Raw genomic sequence first — 22133 nt, 5'->3', positions numbered from 1 at the left:
GTTTGATTTCTATCTCTCTCTTTTCCGATTTATAACAAATAGTCAATTACCTGCTTTTGTGGGACTTATCCCTACGATCTGGCAATAGCCGGAGATAACTGCGCACCTGCTCTACAAAATAAGTGTCTGATTGAACCGTTATCTCAAATTGAAAGCTTTACTGTTCAACAACAGGAGCTCAGTCTGAAGTAGGCCTACAGTTTTTAATGCAATCCACAAGTAATGTAATCCGTTGTTATCTCCTGTGCCTCGATGGGCGGCTCTTGATGCGCACCGCAAAAAGTCGGGATTCTCCCTGCTTTCTAATTGCCAGTGGGAACAATGTATAGAGCTCTTTTATTATTATTATTATTATTATTATTATTATTATTAGTAGTAGTAGTAGTAGTAATAGTAGTAGTATTGTTACAATCGTTGTTTAATTGTTAAAAATGACAATCAGCATTTTAAATTGTAATTTCAATGCGATACAGAATAAATGCGCTACAAATACATACATACCAGTATTTCCTTTTCTATCCTTTTCCCTGTGTATCTATATCTGTCTACAATGCATAAGCAAACAGATTCACAATATTAAAAAACGGTTTATTGTTGAACCCAGCCTAGTGCAATGTAGGCGGGCAGCCTCGCTGTATACAGTCAATCACAGCAGCAATCGTCAATTACGCCCCATTTATTAAACTGCAATCTCTCAGTGTGCGGCTGAAGGCGGCCTGGATTCCTCCCTGTCGTCCGTGTACTGAGCTACTCGTCTCCCCCGTTTTCTGCCATTAAGCTCCGCCGAGAGAGAGAGAGAGAGAGAGAGAGAGAGAGAGAGAGAGAGAGAGACTCCCCACTGAGGTGATATAACAGCACGGCTGTTGAACAGTACCCTTTACCTCCCGTTAACTTTCTCGCAGACCTGGGTTTCCTTTGCATCCCCCTCCCCTCCCATAAAAGCGAGGAACTGGGGATTATGCCGGAGAAGGACGAGACCCTTCCGAAGTTTGCCGAAACTCAATAAGCATATTGGATGTGATGTGCTCTCTAGGGTTGGGGCGAGGAAGGAAAATTGCCTGAGTGAGAAGAGAAAGCCCCCTCTCGGTTTGTTATTTTATTTTAATTTTGTTGTTCGTGTATAGATACGTTTTTATTAAGAGGAGGGATAAGGCGTTGGAGAAGACGCGGAGAAGGTAAATATACAGACAATATAATTTTCCTTAAAATAATTGTGAAATATCTGAAATATCGAGTCTCCGGATTGGGGACTGGGAAATAAGAGGTTAAATCTTGCAGTTTGCAGTTTTGCAGGCGCTGTTTGGAAACGCGGCTTTTGTGTAATACGACGATGCGTGAGCATTGGAATTGCATTGTATTGTATTTCATTTGTAAGAATCTGACATATGCCTGTCAAGACAAATAAAAAATTCTTTGTTCTTTTAGTTGGTTTATTTCAGTCCATTAACTGCTGTGAGTTGCAAAGCCCCGATTGCACTAAGCGTGTCATGATGATTTTGGGAGAATCCCTTTTTTAGTGCACTGGAATGCAGAGGACCCGAGTACTTTTATATATAGATATAGCAAACCTTAAATCGCACTGGTATATATGGGTACGCCCTAAAGCTTCATGTTTTTAATTGTTTTTCTCTCTCCCCGTTTTTGTCTGAGGTGAAAAGTGCTTATCTGTATGAATAGTGGGGTAGGGGAAGGAGAGAATCTAACAATTGACGCCCATGCGCACATATAAAGAAAAACTTAACGAATTCAGGTTACCTTATTTAATAAATAATAATCATTATTATTATTATAATCCCCACCCAAATTGTGGTGGTAGTTGTTTATTATTATTATTATTATTATTATTATTATTATTATTATTATTATTATTATTATGCATACTAGCCTTATAATTTACAAATAATTGACCCACATTCTTGAATCGATTTTGCCAGAATGAACATGTTAAAATGCAGCGTTGGTGCATTTGAATGGGGAAATGTATAGACTACATCCAGAAGCTGCTGTGCGCATTTGTCAAAAGGGATATTATTACTGAACCCAATTCTTATTGAAGTCCAGATTGTGTTACACAGCAACCCGGACTGAATTAAACGAGCTGGAGGCAAACGTTAACAACGTAGCATCCTAATGTCATTCTCCGTGGATTTCCAGAAGCTGGCGTTTTTGCCTACATGCATACACATATGTGCCTGTGAGTATGCTCCTCTCTGTATGCCCTGGCTTGGAAATAAATAAATAAATAAGGGTGGTGCCTATGAAATATTCATATATGTAGCAAAATAGCATCCTCGCAAGGCGCTCCCGGTGTTACACTGTTGCTAGTGCAGAATCGTCCTTTTTCCCAGCTACTTATTATCAGAGCAATGATCTTTCTGGTCAGTAGAAGAGGGTGGAAACCCTCAGCGTTGCTGCAACATTAAATTGTTACCTGGGAAGGGAGCTCGGGTGCCCTGATCTGTGCAGAAGTAACAGTGCCACCACACTGCCCTGCAAACGCCCAGTCCTTATTTCCAGTCTAGCAGCTATGGTGTGATGAAATAAAATGCAGGAACTGTGCAGGGCCAGGGCAGTTAATAATAATAATAATAATAATAATAATAATAATAATAATAATAATAATAAAAACATGCAAGCACAAAAATACAGTGACTATGGATTTACCTTAAAAGCCTTGACAGAAGTCTTGCCCTGTACAACTGAAAATTACACCTTTTGTTCCTATTGTAACGCTGTGTTTTCATTGGCACAACAGCACTTGAAACGGCGCCCAACTGTACCGATACCGGGACACCACGACACCGTGTTTATGAAGCATCTGGTTATATACATGCATGTGTGTTGATGTGTGGCTTACTCATGCATCTTGCAAAAATGTAATACATTGCGATTTGGGAATAACGATTGTCTTTGTAATCTTTGATAATCTTTGTTTTCGGTGTCATTTTCTTTTCACCCACAGCATTTATATTTATATCATTATGTATTTATATTATCATATTATATATCATATTTTTATTCTCGTTTTTCATATTAGTTATTTTTCTTTCTTTTCCTCCTTCCTTCTCTATATCCGTATTTCTGTTTGATGTACTGCGTCTCTTGAGTTTGAATTAAGGAGGTTGCTCTTGTATGCAGTTCTTAATCTGGGTCATATTTTATAGGTACATGGAAATTAATACCACCCTAGTTGTGTCTGAGTGTGGGACCTTCTGAAGCTGATATAAATGCTGACTTAATGTGGCTGCAGTCCCCTTCTCAAGCGCCAGGGGGAACAAACTCAGATCCTGCCATGTGAGAGAGCAGCCCATTTTCTGGCACAACATATATCTCAGTAGAGAGAGACATTCATAGCGTAGCAATTATATTTCCAGCCCAGAACTCATCTACAGTCTCCGATGGGGAGATTCTGTACCAGATTCTGTATTTTATTCATAGGAGGTGCTTGATCACATCACATGATAGAGGGATAGAGATCACATCTCTGCCCCATCACTGGACACCGACACCCCCCCCTACACACACATACACACATCCCTCACCCCCCGTGCCTATAGCATGCCTTGGATTCACATATATCTCTCTGCCACCCCAAACCTAAGGGCAGTGTCAACAACATTGAATTAAGTCAGTTGTCATTCAAAATTGTCTGGAAATGGGGGGACTGATGTGTGATTGAGTATTATCTCCCTACAGGGATCGGATGACAATGGCTTGGTTTGGCGTGTTCGCGTTGCTCCTGTGGGCAGGTGGGTTCTGTGCTCTCCTATTGATTTCGAAGTGTTGAGTTACGTTATTACCCTGTTTGGCGTCTTATGACTGGTGCCCTGGCCGAGTCTCCCCTGCCAGTAAATTCAGTTGCCATCTGCTCTTGTAATCTCCTGCCACTTGTTTTTAGACGGGTTTTTTGAAACCTTCACTAAACTTGCCTGCAGATTGAGCTTTGGTTCATCAGTGGTGTTCAAGAACAGCACCAGCAGAATGATCTTTAACAAAAATAGGCATAGCGTTGACCGTGAATAAGTTCCAGATCCAGAACAACAGGAAGTTAATTAGATTGTACTGTAAACCTGCCTTGTGGTATTCAAGCTACAATAATGGGTTAGCAAGATATACCTGTTGGCTTCCTTCAGGTTAGAGGAGACTTAAAAAACCCTGTTGTGTGTGAAAGACTCTGGGAGCTACAAATCCAGATGCAACCCCCCTTCTCAACTGTGTGTGCTTTCACTGAATCACTGAAACTCACTCACAGCCTCCTGCTAAACTGCAGGTGAGGAATGCTTAAGGGACCTTTCCTTACCTACGCATAATAAACTATTTTAAGCACGATGTGTTCTCCTGACATCTGTGCTGTATTGTGTAGGTTTGACCCCCCCCCCCTCCCCCATACACACACTTTATTGTTAATGCTTCCTTAAAAAAATAAAATAAATAGGATCACAATTCCTGCCAGTGTTTATTCATGCGCTCTCCATTTTGGGGCGACTTACCTCTTTGATTGCTCAACTTGACAGGGGACTTGTAGGCAGCTGTGGAAGAAGAAACTCAGCCTTCAATCAGGTTACAGCATTCGTTGCAGTGCTTTTATTTCACGCAGCACGGAGAGGAACAGTGAATCAAAAACAATACAATGTTGCTCTGACTCGATACAAAAAGACGCTGTTATACACAAAGAGTAAACAAAGATCTGATTTATAATTAAGTCATTTCTATTTTATCTTTAAAGCAAGCTAAGCTGAAGATATTTCTTTATAGATGACAGTTCCCAGGTCAATGTATAGATAAGGGAAAGAGACACTTAAATCACACAATCACACAGTTTGACATTGTCTCCCAGATGCACATCATTATTCAAACAGAGGTCAAGGAACCTCCTGGCCTGACCCTGACCTATCTTCCTTAAGAATACAAGCAGTAAAGCCTTGCAAGAGAGAAATTTAAACTTTCCTTCCTCACAGCTAACAGACATACATTTTTCACTCAAACACACACACACACACATGCACTCCAGTTCCAGTAAGCGGGCTGGATGTGTGGTCACTTGCGGGAAGTACACAGTTGGCAGGGCCTGGTGTCTTTCTTGCTCTATCCAGGCCAGTGCCCTGAGCAACTCCATGCATGCTTTCTCAGTAATGAACATCAGAACCAGGGCTCTGCTAGAGGATGTGGGTCATAACTTAGGCTTTAGTGCCAGCTGGCAGGAGCAGCAATAAGCCCCCCCCCACGTCTGTCTGCACAACCACCAGCCTCGTCATTTAATTAGAAAGAGCGGGACAGAGGTGATGTGGTGGGTGAAGACTGGGAGTCATTACGGCAGAAGAAAATCACTTCAGCTTAACGGACAGGGAAATTGCAAATTACGATCAATAAACGATGGGAAAAACAATCCAAGTGTGTCGAATCGGCCTGTTTAAGAACTAAATAAAAATAAAAATGGAAAGGTTAGATATGTCCATTGGACCACTTTATTAAATCAATTGAAGATGTGAAATTTGAATGCCAGCTCAAAAAGGCATTAAGACCTCTGTGTCCCAGGGGCAGGGGAGTTTACACTAAGTGGAAATTTAATATGAAATGCGTGAGTCTGTTTGCTGTCATTTTAATGAAGTTTGTTTTTCCTCTTGTCTTTTTCTCTTGTCCAGGTTCGTCCTCGGCACAGTTCGGTAAGAGACGGTTAACCTACTGCCAGGCTTCCCCACTGGCTTTGCTTTTTGTGTTGTGTTTGTGTACTTCCAAGTTAAAGGTGAAACCAATATTACAAGTTCAGTTACCATTAATGTGATGAGCACACAGCCATGCACAGAACATGGGCAGTTACACTTAGATTTTAATGTGGGAGGAACAATCTGCATTGTTATTCATGTGCAGGAGGAGATGAAATCTAAAGATCAACCAAAGGTCACTGCGTCAGTACAGAAACTTGCCAAATTATGCCTGATAACAGATGAGTCCTGATCGAAACGCAGCACCTGTCGGTCTTGTCTGCCAGCGCTCAAGCGCACCTGTGGGAGTATATATTTCTAGAATATGTTTGTATTCTTGTTAGTCACTTTTACAGTATACATTCACCATAATAATACAGGATATCTTTTTATTCATTGGATGGCTTATATTTTCCTAAATCCTGCAGCCTTGCAACTGATATTCGAGATGACTTGAGGTAGGACAGTGTCGAATGCTTATCCACATGCAGCTGACGATTTGAACGAAGCAATGCAGCAAGATGTGTATTCAATCTCCTCTAGCACAGGGGTGTCAGGCTCCAGTGGTGGGGAGCAGCTGTGTCTGCTGGTTTGTGTTCCAACAGGAGATCCCAATTACTTAATTAATGTCATTATTTACTCAGGTGACTATTACATATTTTTAGCCGATTCCTTACAATTTGTTGATGACTCGAACATTTCAGAGTCTGGAGAGAAGAGTTAAATTGATCCAGTTAATCATTTTATTAGAGCAATTAAGGTGCCAAGAGCAGGGCTGGAACAAAACCCAGCAGACACTGCGGCCCCCCAGGACTAAGTCTGACATCCCTGCTCTAGTAGATCGATAACGTAATGTGAACTGATTGTTATCATTTCGGTGTTTCAATGAATCAATAAGTAAATAATTTGCATTCAAGAGGTGGCCACGCTGCCTCCCTACCTGTGAGATGTTGGTGGGCAGCACGAGATGACTTCCACATATAGCCAGACTCTCTCACAGTGGGTCGATGGTGAATATTGATTCGCCACAGTGCACTTCGTGTTCTACCACCTCCCTTCAGCTGTTGGAAGCAAGCGATCTCCTTTGAAATCGCACACGGGACTCTAATATTAATTTCCATAGCTGCCTGGTGTGCGTCTGTGCATGGATGCGAGTCTCTCTGGCACCTGAAATTCCCTCAGTTGTGTCTGAATCTGTATCATTGGCAATCAAGCCTGTTTTGGCCCCACACTTAATTCAGCTACCCCTGATTAGAGCCCTACACTGTATATTGTGCTTGTTCTTAGGGATTCTGCTTTTTTTATAATTTGCTTTTATTGTATCTTTTCTTTGAATATACACTCACCTAAAGGATTATTAGGAACACCTGTTCAATTTCTCATTAATGCAATTATCTAACCAACCAATCACATGGCAGTTGCTTCAATGCATTTAGGGGTGTGGTCCTGGTCAAGACAATCTCCTGAACTCCAAACTCAATGTCTGAATGGGAAAGAAAGGTGATTTAAGCAATTTTGAGCGTGGCATGGTTGTTGGTGCCAGACGGGCCGGTCTGAGTATTTCACAATCTGCTCAGTTACTGGGATTTTCACGCACAACCATTTCTAGGGTTTACAAAGAATGGTGTGAAAAGGGAAAAACATCCAGTATGCGGCAGTCCTGTGGGCGAAAATGCCTTGTTGATGATAGAGGTCGGAGGAGAATGGGCCGACTGATTCAAGCTGATAGAAGAGCAACTTTGACTGAAATAACCACTCGTTACAACCGAGGTATGCAGCAAAGCATTTGTGAAGCCACAACACGTACAACCTTGAGGCGGATGGGCTACAACAGCAGAAGACCCCACCGGGTACCACTCATCTCCACTACAAATAGGAAAAAGAGGCTACAATTTGCACAAGCTCACCAAAATTGGACAGTTGAAGACTGGAAAAATGTTGCCTGGTCTGATGAGTCTCGATTTCTGTTGAGACATTCAGATGGTAGAGTCAGAATTTGGCGTAAACAGAATGAGAACATGGATCCATCATGCCTTGTTACCACTGTGCAGGCTGGTGGTGGTGGTGTAATGGTGTGGGGGATGTTTTCTTGGCACACTTTAGGCCCCTTAGTGCCAATTGGGCATCGTTTAAATGCCACGGCCTACCTGAGCATTGTTTCTGACCATGTCCATCCCTTTATGACCACCATGTACCCATCCTCTGATGGCTACTTCCAGCAGGATAATGCACCATGTCACAAAGGTCGAATCATTTCAAATTGGTTTCTTGAACATGACAATGAGTTCACTGTACTAAACTGGCCCCCACAGTCACCAGATCTCAACCCAATAGAGCATCTTTGGGATGTGGTGGAACGGGAGCTTCGTGCCCTGGATGTGCATCCCACAAATCTCCATCAACTGCAAGATGCTATCCTATCAATATGGGCCAACATTTCTAAATAATGCTTTCAGCACCTTGTTGAATCAATGCCACGTAGAATTAAGGCAGTTCTGAAGGCGAAAGGGGGTCAAACACAGTATTAGTATGGTGTTCCTAATAATCCTTTAGGTGAGTGTATACAGCTCTGGAAAAAATGAAGAGACCACTTAACATTGATTTCTGAACTTGGAGTGGTCTCTTAATTTTTTCCAGAGCTGTTTATTTTGTGACAGCTGTAAGTCACCCTTATTAATATGTAATAATAATCAAGAAGGAGAATCTCATGTAAGACATATTCAGCGTGATGTTCAAAAGGAACAAGATAGAAAGTTGGTCCTGATGTGACTTTTAAAGCCTGATCTATGTAAATGTATGTTTATATTGTTTTATTTTTAAAAATACATAAATTTGATATAACAAACCAACAGTCATTCAAATATCACCACATATGATATCCGCACTAATCTGCAAACACAGTGTCAGTGGATATGGGTTGGAATGTAACCCCCCCCCCCCACCACCACTTCCTGACCAGCTCCTTATTAGTCACACAGCGGACACTTTAATCCAATGGGGACCTGTAGATATTGGGGAAGATGAGGTAATGCTGTAAAACAACACCGCTGCAGTGTCTCTGACAGCAGCGCCTCGATCTCGTGCCCCTTCCGCAGAACAGTCGAGCGAGGGGCGACGCTTTCAGCTCTGGTCGACACACAGCGAGTGAGCGGCTGTCCCGGGCCTTGAACCAGGAACCAGTCTTAACCTTAGCCCACCGCCCTTTTTGTCAAATACATACACACGTTGCAGTCGAACGAGTATTCACATATTTAATTTGTTTTTCTGATATTTGGTGACAAAACATATTCAACAGCACTGCCTTGTCAGAGTTTGTCGGACTCTGACCATGTTCAGATGCGACTGTAAAAATGGCAGCTGATTTCACCTCTTCAGTCTGGAGTTTTTCTGGGCATGGACGCTGTCACCATATAGTCCCAACATGTAAAATAGGTTTATGGGTTATAGACTAAAATATATTTGGAACCACTCCCATGTTTTAAATACACGTAAAAGGGGGTTGATTTGATGAATGAGAAACATATATATATATATATATATATATATATATATATATGTTCTATGTTCCGTAAGGGCTAAAAGTACCACACTCCACTTGCTCCAGTCGTATTGTGCGGTGCAGTGTAGTGTGTTGTTAGATTGTGTACTCCAATGTAGTGAACTGTGGTGTGGTGTAAAATAATGCAGTGTAGTGCAATGTGATGTAATGCAATGTGGTGTAGTGTAGCTGTGCTGGTCCCTTTCTCTAGCTGCAAAACAAATTGTCGACTGTCAAGTTCAGTGGTTTATGAAGGTAAAACCTGCAGATGTTTATTCCCAACAATAACAGAAAAACAACAAGGAAGGACAAAAAACCTAAAAATAGCCCAGTAGGAAAGTGAAAGCTCTCAGATATACAGTTCCTTGTCTTCAATGGGTAAATAATTCATGTTTTTATTTGTTTTATTTATTCATACGTGAAGAGAGGCAAAGAGCAGAGGTTTCAATTAGTCTCGGGATGTTTGCCATTTATTGTGTATACTCACAGCGTGTTTCAAAGTGAAGGAAATGTTGTACTACTTAAAATATTTTGATGTAATATAAATGAAATGCAGGTCAGTCTTACTAATAAAGGTGGACTATATATTACAAATATGGTCTTTTTCACATTTTCAGTGTTCAGGCGTTCTCCTCACCTTGTCTGTCTGTCTTTATTTAAAAATAAATCAATAGGGAAAGATGAAACAAAGACCCTGTTCCATGGCCAGGACCTGTACATCCCCATGACAGAGATCGAGACCCAGGAGTCCTGGTTCCTGCCTAAGTCCCCCCTGATAGACAGGCGGCGTCTGATGAGTCCGGGCCGTGATCTGGATCCCCGCTGTCACCTGTTGTCCAACTTCCTGATTCTGGAGAAGGTCTCGGTGAAGGACCAGGGCCTGTACACAGTGGTGGAGCTGAACTCTACGGAGTACATCCACAACATCACACTGATCGTGAGAGGTGAGGGCCGTTGGGTCTGGGCAGAGAGGTGTCCGGGTGTCTGAGTACAGAATAGGACCAGCATGTGTCCTTTGAAGAGTGAAGTAAAACTGTCTCGACCGAGAAAAGTCTTCACCCTGTAGTCCACCCAGCACCGCTCCAGTCTGGGCCCTATAGTCTACACAGCACTGCTATAGTCTGGGCCCTATAGTCCACACAGCGCTGCTCCAGTCTGGGTCCTATAGTCCACACAGCGCTGCTCCAGTCTTGGCCCTATAGTCCACACAGCGCTGCTCCAGTCTGGGTCCTATCCTATAGTCCACACAGTGCTGCTCCAGTCTGGGCCCTATAGTCCACACAGCGCTGCTCCAGTCTGGGCCCTATAGTCCACACAGCGCTGCTCCAGTCTGGGTCCTATAGTCCACACAGCGCTGCTCCAGTCTGGGCCCTATAGTCCACACAGCGCTGCTCCAGTCTGGGCCCTTCCTGTTTTTCTGTGCAAGCTCATCATGTGGCCAGAATGAGGCATTTAGAGATTTCTTTGTAACCAACTGTCTCCATTTGTGGGTTTTGGCAATCAGGCGAACCCTTTGGGAGTGCATCGACTGCTTGATTGACACAGAAAAAGAACAAAAGAGGAGTATGAAAAGTTCCTAAAAAAATTAATAAAATCTAACTCTATCACAGAAAAGTGTTGCAGATGCACTTTTTTGCAGCTTCAAAAATACAAGCGAGGCATTAAAGACAACAACAGGCCTTATGCCACCAGCTCCTTATTTTGACCCCTTTGGAGTATCACTCTCTGAAGAGCTAACCTTTCACTTCACATAGTGATTTGCTGAGGAGTGGTGTTGAGGGGGTTGGGGGGGGGTGCTGAGATTCAGAAATCCAAACCCCTTTTTGGGCCAGAGATGGAGATTGAAGTTTGTGTCGTCAGCAGATTGGCACACAGCGGCGCAACTTTGTAATCAGACAGTCCCAAAATCGATCAATTATTCAGCACACTGCGTAATGCTCCAGGATATTAAATTTTTCAGAAGTTAGAAGAGATGCTGAAAGAAACAGGCAGCCTGCTCCCCCCAAAACACAAACACACACCCTGTCACATACATGAGCTGGTCGCAAACCTTTCCACTTCAGTGCACCTAGTTTTACTGATTTTTTTAAATTAAATAGAATAAATCGATATATTCATCACAAGAGCCAGCATATAGGAAGGTGTTGTAAATTCAGAAGGAAATCTGTATTTTTTTCCATAGCTTTGAAATGGAACCCCAGAGATGACATTATACAAAACATTTATTAACGAAGGCTTTTTCAATGTCCTCAGATGCTCTAATGACGTGTTCATTTGTGTGCGTTCGGCAGCACATAACTCCAGCCTGCAAATTAAAATCCTCCACATTATTTTTCCTGCTGCTGGGGCTCTGGGGTGACATGATTCACCTGGCAAGAGGAGGGGAATTCTTGCCATGCACACGTTTGCAGGATTTCTCTCTCTCTTGCTCGCTCTTTTTCTCTCTTATGCCAGTTCAGTTGCTTCCCTCATCAATCAGACTCGCCTTTAAATCTTATTGCACTGTTCAACACAACTGTGTTACTGACTGACTAGAAAGTCAGCACCATCTAAAGCACCATCTGACCTGCAGCCCCTGCTTTTGTTGTTTGTTCTTGTCGTTGTTGCTGCTGCTGGACCAGACTGTGTAACAGAGCACATCCTGAAGTACGGAGACACCCTGAACATCCCACTGAGCCAGGAGTCCAGCGCAGTGCAGCTGGAGTTCACTCCAGAGGTGGTGCGGCCCCAGGCCCAACCCCAGCCCCAGCCCGAGACCCAGCCCGAGACCCAGACGGAGACCCAGCCCGAGGCCCAGCCCGAGGCACAGCCCCGGCTCCTGATAAACAACAGTGAGGTGATGGAACCCCAGTACCAGCAGAGGCTGGTGATGCAGGGGCATCGCTGGGCACTGCACAGGGTGACGCCGGCTGATGAAGGGGCCTACACGGTGTGGGACACAAAGGGCAATGCCGTGCAGAAGATGTGCCTGAATGTGAAAGGTGACCCACTGACCAATGACCACCTGCTTGTTTGTTTGTTGGGGGGGAAGGGTGAGGTCAGTGTTATACAGTACAGGGTGATGGGATATGGTACCAGTCAAAAGACTAGAGTTCACCGCAATGTATGACAGGACAATGACACGGACTACAATATAATGACAATACATTACACTGCACTGCAGTATACCACCTTTGCCTTACACTTCCCCATCTCTCCCTCTCTCCCATCCCCTCTCCCTCTCTCCTCTCTCCCATCGCTCCCCTTTTCCAACTTTCTCTCCCCCTCCCACAGAGCATATAATGTTCGTGGAGCTGGCGTACGGTGGCACCCTGAAGATCAACCTCATCCTGGACAAGGCGTCCGTGACGCTGTCCTTCCTCTCGGACAGGGACAAGACAGAGCGGGTGCTGCTGAAGGAGGGGGTGGTCAGCGACCCACAGTACAACACTCGCCTGCATGTGGACGGTAAGCTGTGCACCCTGGACAGCGTCACCACGGCCGACACCGGCTTCTACACAGTGAAGGACCTGACGGGAACGCTCATCTCCAACGTCCACCTTGAAGTGGAAGGTGAGTGAACAACTCATTAATTAATTGGTAAGGGGACTACTAATTAATCAGATTTGTGTGTGTGTGTCTGTGGGGGGGGGGGGTTGACGAGAGAGAGACAGGAAGGGGAGAGTAGGAGATAGAGAGGGGAGAGGGAGAGGAATAGTTAGTGGACAACTCACCTAGACCCAAAGGAAGTTAAAATGCAGCTTGGTGGCCCTTGAAAGCCTGTGCTGCTGGGGATTGGCCTGGTGCCTTCATAACCAAGGCCCATCAGGAATTGGATTGACATGTTTGACTGGGTTTACAGTCCGAAACCTCTAGTGGATCTGAAGAATACTTGAGGTTTCAGAGCGTAACCTCAGTCGTTAGGAGCGTTGAGATTCCTAATGAAGAGTGAGGTGTCAAAAGGGATCCCAATCACAAAATTAAAATAAAACAGACCACAGCCTGCAATCTATAAATCACAAGGCTTCAGATTTATTATAGATTGACTCCTAAAATATTCCATTCACGTTGTCTTAAAGGAGATCTTTTTGTGTTCATTTCTGAAATGTTTCAAGAGGGTATATCAACAACTACAACAATCCCGCAGTACGTAAGAGAAGAGAGCGCTGTCGGAAGCTACACATTTCATTCCAGGCAGCAGCTGGGATTTCCCTGTGAGATGGGCAGGCCCTCGGTAAGTGTCCACCCTGCACTGTTCCTGTCGTTGACGTCGGCCTCTTCCTTCCCTCAGCCTACAAGCTGCCGTCGCTGTACGTGGCGATCATCTCCTTGCTCCTGCTGGTGCTGTTCCTGCTGTGTGTGTGTCTGGTGTCCTGCATGAAAAAGATCAAGCAGCGGGCGGAGAAGGCCCGAGCCATCGCCAAGATCACCCAGCAGGCGGACAAGAGCGAGGGAGAGGCATTCAGACAGGTCCGTGAGTGTCTCTGCGGCTGGACGTTTTTAATCAAGGATTCGGAATCAGTCTGTATTATGGGGCCCACACTGGAGCCAGCGCTGTCTGGACAATTGGGCCTAGATTAGAGCCATCGCTGTGTGGACTATAGGGCCGAGACTGGAGCCGTTGCTGTGTGGACTATAGGGCCCAGATTGGGGTCAGCTTTGTCTTCAAACAATCAAGCTTTTACCAGTTTAGCCACCCAAAATCCCTACCCAGCTCTGTATGGCTCCTAGGGCACCTGTGAGATGCAAAGGATTGAGTACAGTTTCCACAGATTATCATCCCTCAACACTGAGCTTCATGCAGTTCTGGAATTTATATTATTATATTATTTTAATCATATTGTATTTATTTATGTATTATTACTCCCCCCGTCAGGTGGTCCACGAAGCGTACAACCGGTTCACGGAGGACGCCACTACGCAGTCCGTGTCGCAGTGGGATGACAAACCATCGTACACAGACGTGACTGAAGAGGAGGGGAAGGTATCTGAAAGCTTCTCTGGGCCCAATGGGGGCTGATCTTTTCCTTTGTGTGTGTCAGCTCCAAATGCATGGCTAAAGGTTATGCTTGGAGACAAGAAAGGTGAGTATGTACAGTTCTGAGTGAGCAGTTGTGCAGTGTTTGCAAAGGATGCAAACCAAACCAAGGATGTTGTAGGAGCAGGCATGCGCAACAATACTGTTCTTGTGTTGAGTGGGTTGCTTGGTACACTGACCTGGAAATCAAAGTCTGGCATTAAAAGTCCTGTCATACATAATCTATAAGGGAGAAGTAAGAGGAAGGTAAAGGATTTGAAAGATGTAAATACAGTATTGATGACAACGTCCTTATTTACGCATTTCACATTGAACAAATTGTTTTACCACGAGGGGGTTGTGTAGACTTTGGACCGAGGCTCAGCAGAAATCAACAACTTAACTCAGTTCAGCCAAATACAGTCTGCACAGCTTTCTCTGGCCTTGAAGCAGCGTTTTCATGCCATAATCTGAAAAGGGAGCACCGATGATTTTTTTACTGAGCTGTATGCGTCCAGCTAAAGGAATCGGAGAATTATGTCCTTCTGAATGAAGGGCGCGAATACTGTCCATCTGAACTCTATGGCCATGGTTTTCCCAAGCTGGTGAAAGGTTTACTTTCAAGTAAAGACCAATGCTTTTTAATTTTAATTTTATTTTTTGTTGTTGCAGGTTTTATTTTGTTAAAATTACAATTATTTACTGTCTTTTCGTGTACCTAGATAAGCAGTGGGTATGTTAAAGTTACTCTAATAAACATTCACACTGCACTGCCATTAGCAAATTCTTTATGAACATCAACATCAAGGCCCCATGCTCACAAATCTCTTCCACTTTGTTTCCCTTCCTCCTTGTTCCTTGTTGAATGTAATTTATCAAGCAATTGCTTTCACACCCCGAGGTCGCATACACACACACACACACACACACACACACACACACCCGAGGTCAGGTTAACACTCACACTCACTCACTCGCTCATTGCCATTCTCACTCTATTCCTGCAGGCCCCCGAGGTCTCCAAAGGAAGCCGTTACCACACGCTGCCCGACGAGAAGAACTTTCTGGAGAACACCGATCAGGCTGCGGCAGAGTTTGTCATCGCCGCCCTGCCCCTTGACAGTGACACGGACCACCCCATCGCCTCCACGTCGGAGAAACTCATCCTAGACTCCAAAGACTCTTAGGGTCTAGCGTTTTACTTCCCTTCTTTTTTTCCTTTCTATTTTTTTTTTTTAAATCTGCGTTAAAGCCAACAGTACAACTCACAATGCAGGCAGGATCCTATTCAGGATTTTTTCTAAAAAAAAAGCAAAAAAATCTCTCAACAAATACATCTTTGATACCTGTGTCTTAGATTTGGTAATACAAAAAGGGAGTTCATTACAGGGTACAGGACTTCATGGTCCCAGAGACAGGAAATTCAAAGGCTTTATACATTCATATCTATGACAGGGTGATAGAAACAAAATCCATTCAGCATATCATCCACATTTCAGATCAGGCTCCCTTTGCTATACTAGTATTCAAGTTTTGAGTAGTGCAGTGGTGACGTCACACAGCGATGTCTATCCAGTATTTATCCCGTCAAAATAAGTTTTTTAAATGAATACAGCCCTCGACATATTTTCAGTTTTCATCCCCTTTCAGACACGTTGCCAGCGTTTATGCTTGACAGATGCGCTGTACGCAATTCTACGCACAGCAGAAAAAAGTGGAAGGAAGGTTACTTGGTACACTGTCATTTTATTTTCTGTGACGTCCTACAGATAACTCTGCGCGGTCACTTTTAGGCTAGGGCAGCAGGCTGGTGGTTGACGGCTTTAACACTCTCGCGTCGCTGGTGATGAGAAGTCCCAAAATTGAGTCCCCTCCCAAATCGTAGGGGAAAACTTGTACCCAGCCAATGCAGCTCTCTGTGTGGCCCCGGGGTGTAAATATGTAAATACGTCAGAATGACAAACTGCATCGTCATTTTAACTGCGAACTTAAGATGAATACTACTAGTATGGAATAATTCATGTTTATTATTTATTTATTATTTTTACTGACATGCCAATTTCAATGAGGGTAAAAATATATTACTTCACATTTGGATCGTGATGGCTCTTTGTATTAGTTAAAGTATTTATTTATTTAGCTAAGAATACAAGAGACCATATGAAAAACGTCATCAGAGGGGTTACAGCTCCAGCATGTTCTGATTTTACTTCCTGCTCAGTTCTTATAAGATGATAAGATGAAGAACAGACGAGGTCTTTGCCAAAACCATCCCTTCAATGTCACACATTTTTAATAGTTCGCTTGATTGAAACCCCACCAATCTGCCTCCTGAGAAGGAAAACTACAGAGAACCGAGGGTTTGTTCACAAACCGCACCTGCCTGCCAGGAAGAGCATGAATCGTGTTTGATTTCATAACATTTTCAACAATTCGTTTGTCATCGTATGATCACATTTCAGATGTAACACTTGCCACTTCAGTTGAGCATTTCATATCATACCAAAACTAATACTTATAATACATTAGCAAAAAAAAAATGTAGCTGCAATGTTAGTTCTATGCAAGCATCCCCTCTGGGTCATTTTAACTTCTCATTTCTTCTGGAAGGTTCAGGTAACCAGCAGTTTCTAATCATCCCCTAATACATGCCCACAAAGTGCAGAGAAATTAGATCCTGGCTATACTTTTTGATGGGGGGGGAAGGACTCAAAGTAAAGATCCACAGTCTCTTGGATTTTATGGCCAATTATTTCCCCCTGATTCACCATGTCTCAATGTTTACCCCACACCATTCTGAAGATGTGTGTTCCCAGCAGGCCTTTGCTTGTAAGGTATTTGGACTGATGGTTATGGTGGTCCGACATCGTTCTACCCTTTGTCTGAATCAATGGCACTAGTCGGCGATTAATTTATATCAATCATTCACTGGACTCGCCTTGAAGGCCACACAACTTTTGTCAATGATGTGTTTTTAAGAGTTAGCTCCGCCTAAAGGAGAACTGTGGATCAAATTGAATTGAGGCGGGATTGGTGAAAGCTTTGACCGACACTCCATGGGTTTCTGCGCAGTGGCATTAGTCGAGGACCTCTGCTGTCTTATCTCATTTTAGTCAACTGGGATTGTTACTGTTTTGTCCAGGTTGAATGAACATGTTTCAAAAGAAGGGTGTCAATACCTTCCACTTCAATAGTGTATAAAAGCAGTGGCACCTCTTTTTTTAAGCATGATGGGAACGTGTTAATAGTCATGCGGGGCTCTTGGAAACTCTGCCCTTCATAATGACATTTAACCGCAAACAGACGTTCCCCCATACTGAGGTACAAGCGATACGTTTGTGATGAGGTTGCCAATTTATTTATTTTTTAGGAGAGGGGGGGTGTTTTGATGTTTTCTCTGCACTCCAAAACAAGCCACTGCCACAGTATTTGTAACAAAGACTTAAAGAGCAATACTTTGCAGTGTTTACACGTTTGACCTTTTAAAAATGCACACACACACATACAAGTTCACCTGCTCACTCACACAGACCCAATACTGGAGATCGGTTATTATAATTAACTCGATATGAACCACAGTGATAGGGTCACTCTGCAGGGCTCTGTGATTCTAGCGTGGTGAGACACCTGAGCAGGATCTCCGATTTGCCACAAAACATAAAGCACTGCATGTGTAATTAGAGAGAAGTCTGACTGAATTAATATTTTCACTGTATAGCCAACAGTTATGGCCATTAAATGAGTTATGAGATATGATGCTCCTTGATCAGTTGCATTTCACAATTTGATGTGAATTTCCCCCTTCATTTCTCCTTGCAAGGGGTTCCTTGACTGTAAAGTCAATACTCTTACTTTGATTAAACAAAAATGGCCGTATTTCATACCCAAGTTGGTCAATGCTTAAACTGTTGTTTGCAACCCATTTTGCACTGATTACTGTCCTGTTAGGGGGACTTTATAAGCGGCGCCCATCTCACAGTCGTGCCACAGCTATGGAGCCCCGGTGGCTGTTGTGACAACTTTATTAACTGTACATATTGCATGTCTATCCTATGCATTTGATTATGCATTTGTGAATGTTCCTTATATGCCGAAGAGACATATTTGTAGTATACTAGCAAATAACTTTACAAAGGGCATTATATAACCTCCTCCTGCCCCCACCGCCCACAAGCTCACCCCCTTGCTTCTGATCCCTGCACCCCCCTGGTCAGACTGGAAAGATACAATTCTCCCATTGTGCTGGTTTCACAGTGAAAGAGCTTTACACCTTTAGGGAGGAATGACAGCCAGTGCTGAGATTATCAACGGCTCCCGGGCGTTGAACCCTGTCACTTCCACCAAAGCGCTCCACCCCTTCCTACACCCCCCCCCCCTTCCCCAGAAAGCAAATAAATACATTTCTTAGAAAACCCCCCTTCGCATGCTTTGAACTTGAAACCCAACAGGTATTATTTGAAATGGCAAGAGAGCTGTTAATCACTGCTCAATCGCATGGTGCAGCTGGCGCACTGTTAGGCTCAGTGTCAGGCTGTGCAGTTTCTCCACCCTCAGTCGGTGACTTTGAGACAGTATTGTCCGACAATCTGAGTTGAGCCTTGCCTTGTTTCGCACACAGACTCTTGTTGGAAATGATCACTCGGTATCTGCTACTGGATACTGTTAGCACGAACCAGCCAGTGTCACATAGTAAATATTCCCCACCTTTGGAAACTTCCTGTCTTCGTGAAAGTTTGCCACAAATTTGCATGGAAATGTGGCAGATTCCCCAGTATTTTCCCAGGGTTGAACTTTCTGTTGCATGGAGTTTCCGTGGTGTGTATCATGGTCTAGTCAGCTATTATTTCCTGTTTCACTATGATTTCTAATAAACAAATAAACGTTTCTCTGTTAATGCGAATGTCACTTGTAGTAGATCCACATAAACAAGAAATACTAGCCTGCGAACAATCTACCACCTATCGATGGCGTAAAACCAATTACATTCACGTATGTGTCTTTACTTACATTGCTGTGAAAAGCTCTTCAAATAAAAGGGGCCCTGAAATCAAATCCACAAGCCCAAACCATTTAACAACACGGAGATAAAACACTCAGGAAGAGACGGTTCAAACTTAACTGGGGGGTGGATACTGACCATGTGCCAGGAAGTGTCAGGGGGGAACATTAATCACGTGACACCAGCACGAGTTGGACGACAGGGAGGTGGCATTGCAGCCTGTTGTCTGTCTGCGATGGTGCTAAAGCTCCCATTCAACTCTGGCACTTTGCACTCTGCAGAAAGTTTCCTTAGTTACATCTTCATATATATCACTGCTCCCTCGTCCCTGCTCTTAAAATGCTACACCAATAAGGAAGAGAATGTTATTTTGATAATGCTACATAGACATAATAGGTCAATTTAATATTTTATTATTATTACTATGTTGTTATTTATAATAATAATAATAATCATACATGATATGTACAGTCCATCCCTATGGAAAGGTGTTCATTGCAGAGAACAAAAAGCATGCTTATTTTCCTCTTGATCTTTAAAAATATGTTGCATTCAGTCAGTGTTTATGGACGCTACGTTCCTACAAGCGACACATGGTATTAGTTTGTTTGAAAACACAGACAAGATATGTCTTATAAAATGTAAAAAGACTGTAAATAAGCTTTGATGATCTGGGGGAAAAAGCGCCTGATTCCAGTGGAAAGTGTCTGAATTACGCTGGTGTGATCGTCAATGTCTGTATCGAAGTGAAGAAAAGCACACTGCAGTCCCAATGTTTCTGATAAAGGTAGTTTACAGTTTTCATGACAAGTAATAAGAACGTAAGGACTTCAGACAGACAAGGGGAGGCCTCACCCCCATCTAGCTGTTTCATGGGTCTCTTTCAATGACACAGCTGTGTTATTTGTTCCACAATCCCACAACCCACAGTGTAAAGCAGGACTTCACATTTTCAGTCTTAAAAGCACTCTTTGTTTGCACCAGTATCCTCTTGTCTGTGTGTCACTGTCCAAGTCATGAGAATTTCCAGCACATTCTTGTGAAAGGACATTGATTGTAGTGTGGGACCCTTCGTGAGATTTCAGAGAATTGCTAAGTGCCAAGTGTGCTTTCTCCATTCAGAGAATAGTGTTTGTTCGATCAAATATCACACAAGGTCCTGATAGCTGACTCTGCCTGAGTTGGGCTGGGTAGGTGTTAAGAAATTTTAGAAATCAGTCACTTTAAACTGAAATAGGCCCAGGTTTTCATAACTTTCTGCCAAAGTAGCAAAGTAAATTGTGCCTCCGAAAATATACGATCCCTTAACTCTGTGTTCTGATATTTTTAATATTTCAAAGGTTGTGGTTGTTAAAAGCTATTCACCTTCAGTGTCATTAACTGATCATTATAGGTGTTTGTGATGAGAATTTCATACCAAATCGTGGATCCAAAACCTGCTTCTAAAAGTCATGTGAATGGCAAGTGGTCCAAATTTGTTCCAAGGAGGGCACTGAAAATAGTTTCCCTGGGCTGTGAATATAAGTGTTGTTCACAACCTCCCTTGATCTGAAAATGAGAACAAACAGACCTGGGTTCTTCTGAATACGGACTTTGATACACTTTGCCAGGATAGCCTTAACAGTGATAGGCAAAATGATGAATGATTGAACATTGTAGTGCTTGGTTAGCCCACCGCAAAACGAGAGGAAAGTCAGTTACCAGCACCTTGCGACTCTGCAGACATGCAAGTCAAGGGAAACGAGGAGTGTATGATATGAGGAGCTTTTTTCACCGAGGAGGGCGTTTGATTAGTTCGAAGATCCAGTCTCTAAGACCAGGGTACGAGCTCGTGGGAATTCACCTTTTGTCTTTTGCACTGACTTCTGCATACTCTATACCATGTGCACCTGCCATCGTCTTTTAAATTTTTTCTGAATGAATTCAATAAAAAAATCATGATAAAATAAAATAAACTGGCGCATGTTTGATGTTTTCAGATCTTTGATGGTTTGTTCACATGGAGTGTAATAAAGGCCCCGACTGACACGGGCAGCAAGTCAGCATATCCGTCGGTCACAAGTGTCCCAGGGGACAAAATAGTGTTTGTAGGGAGTACAAATGTGTCGCAGCCTTATTATTTTTCAACTACACTGATACTAGATCAGGATTCGGTGGGAATATGAATAAAATAAACTTCAGACAATTGGAACAAACACATTTTAATATATATCAATCAATTGATTTTTATCTGGTATAGCACCCTTTGCAAGGTAGACACAGCACAATAAATAAATGAAACATGAAAAACACGAACTCCTCGATGATGACAGTCTGTTACAGGAGAGGATAGATCTCTGGGTGTGCATGACTAGTCCCCTCCAGACAGAATAAAAGATCAGACAAGCAGCAAAAAGGTCAGAAAGTGAAATGATATAGCAGGAAATTACTTTGAACATTTTAAAAAATATATATTATTAAAATAGTAACGTGTGTGAATCTGTGTCTTGTATTTTGCATCAAGATAACCTAATACAGGTGTGATAAAGAGGTCTCTCACCAGCCAGTTAGTCAACCCCAACACTCACACACAGCAAGAGGGACTGTGTGTCACTCTGTGTTGACTTGGGTCGGGCAGAATTGTTTTAACACTACTCAATAGTGTTACCATAATGGGTAGCAGCTGATCACCACGTATTTTGTTAATTTATTTAAATATTTATATACTTGATTATTTGTTCCTGAACATGCTTGCTTGTGTATTTGTTTTGTGTATAAGGCCTCTGTTATTTCTAGTGCTTCCATGGTTGTCCTTTATATTGTAAAGTACCTTGTACTGATTTTAATAATAATGACAATGATTATTATAATTAGTAATAGTAGCAGTAGTACTATGGGTTTTGCTTTCAGTCTTCAAAC

At 43.0% G+C, this 22133-nt stretch overlaps 1 protein-coding gene across 2 annotated transcripts; it reads left to right on the top strand.

Moving 5' to 3' along the window:
• The first annotated feature begins 149 nt into the window (after positions 1-149).
• On the top strand, positions 150-21190 carry LOC136771404 (uncharacterized). 2 transcript variants are annotated; one of them, XM_066723699.1, is made up of 9 exons: positions 150-1175; positions 3697-3749; positions 5643-5663; positions 9915-10184; positions 11862-12221; positions 12514-12792; positions 13511-13689; positions 14096-14203; positions 15244-21190. In XM_066723699.1, the coding sequence occupies exons 2-9, from the start codon at positions 3704-3706 to the stop codon at positions 15421-15423; spliced, it is 1443 nt and encodes a 480-aa protein (XP_066579796.1). In that variant the 5' UTR covers positions 150-1175; positions 3697-3703; the 3' UTR covers positions 15424-21190. The 2 variants fall into 2 exon arrangements, with proteins under 2 accessions (XP_066579796.1, XP_066579795.1); XM_066723698.1 differs by lacking the exon at positions 150-1175 and adding an exon at positions 2819-3294.
• Positions 21191-22133: the final 943 nt, after the last annotated feature.

The sequence above is a fragment of the Amia ocellicauda genome, chromosome 15, assembly GCF_036373705.1.
Source record: "Amia ocellicauda isolate fAmiCal2 chromosome 15, fAmiCal2.hap1, whole genome shotgun sequence".
Classification (NCBI taxonomy): Eukaryota; Metazoa; Chordata; class Actinopteri; order Amiiformes; family Amiidae; genus Amia; species Amia ocellicauda.
This window is presented reverse-complemented; position numbering and strand designations above follow the sequence as displayed.

Coding starts and splice junctions, on each gene's coding strand:
- LOC136771404 (XM_066723698.1), top strand. CDS start 3,239: ATGTGGCTGCAGTCCCCTTCTCAAGCGCCAGGGGGAACAAACTCAGAT. Junction 3,295..3,696: donor ACAAACTCAGATCCTGCCAT/GTGAGAGAGCAG, acceptor ATCTCCCTACAG/GGATCGGATGACAATGGCTT. Junction 14,204..15,243: donor TGACTGAAGAGGAGGGGAAG/GTATCTGAAAGC, acceptor CTATTCCTGCAG/GCCCCCGAGGTCTCCAAAGG.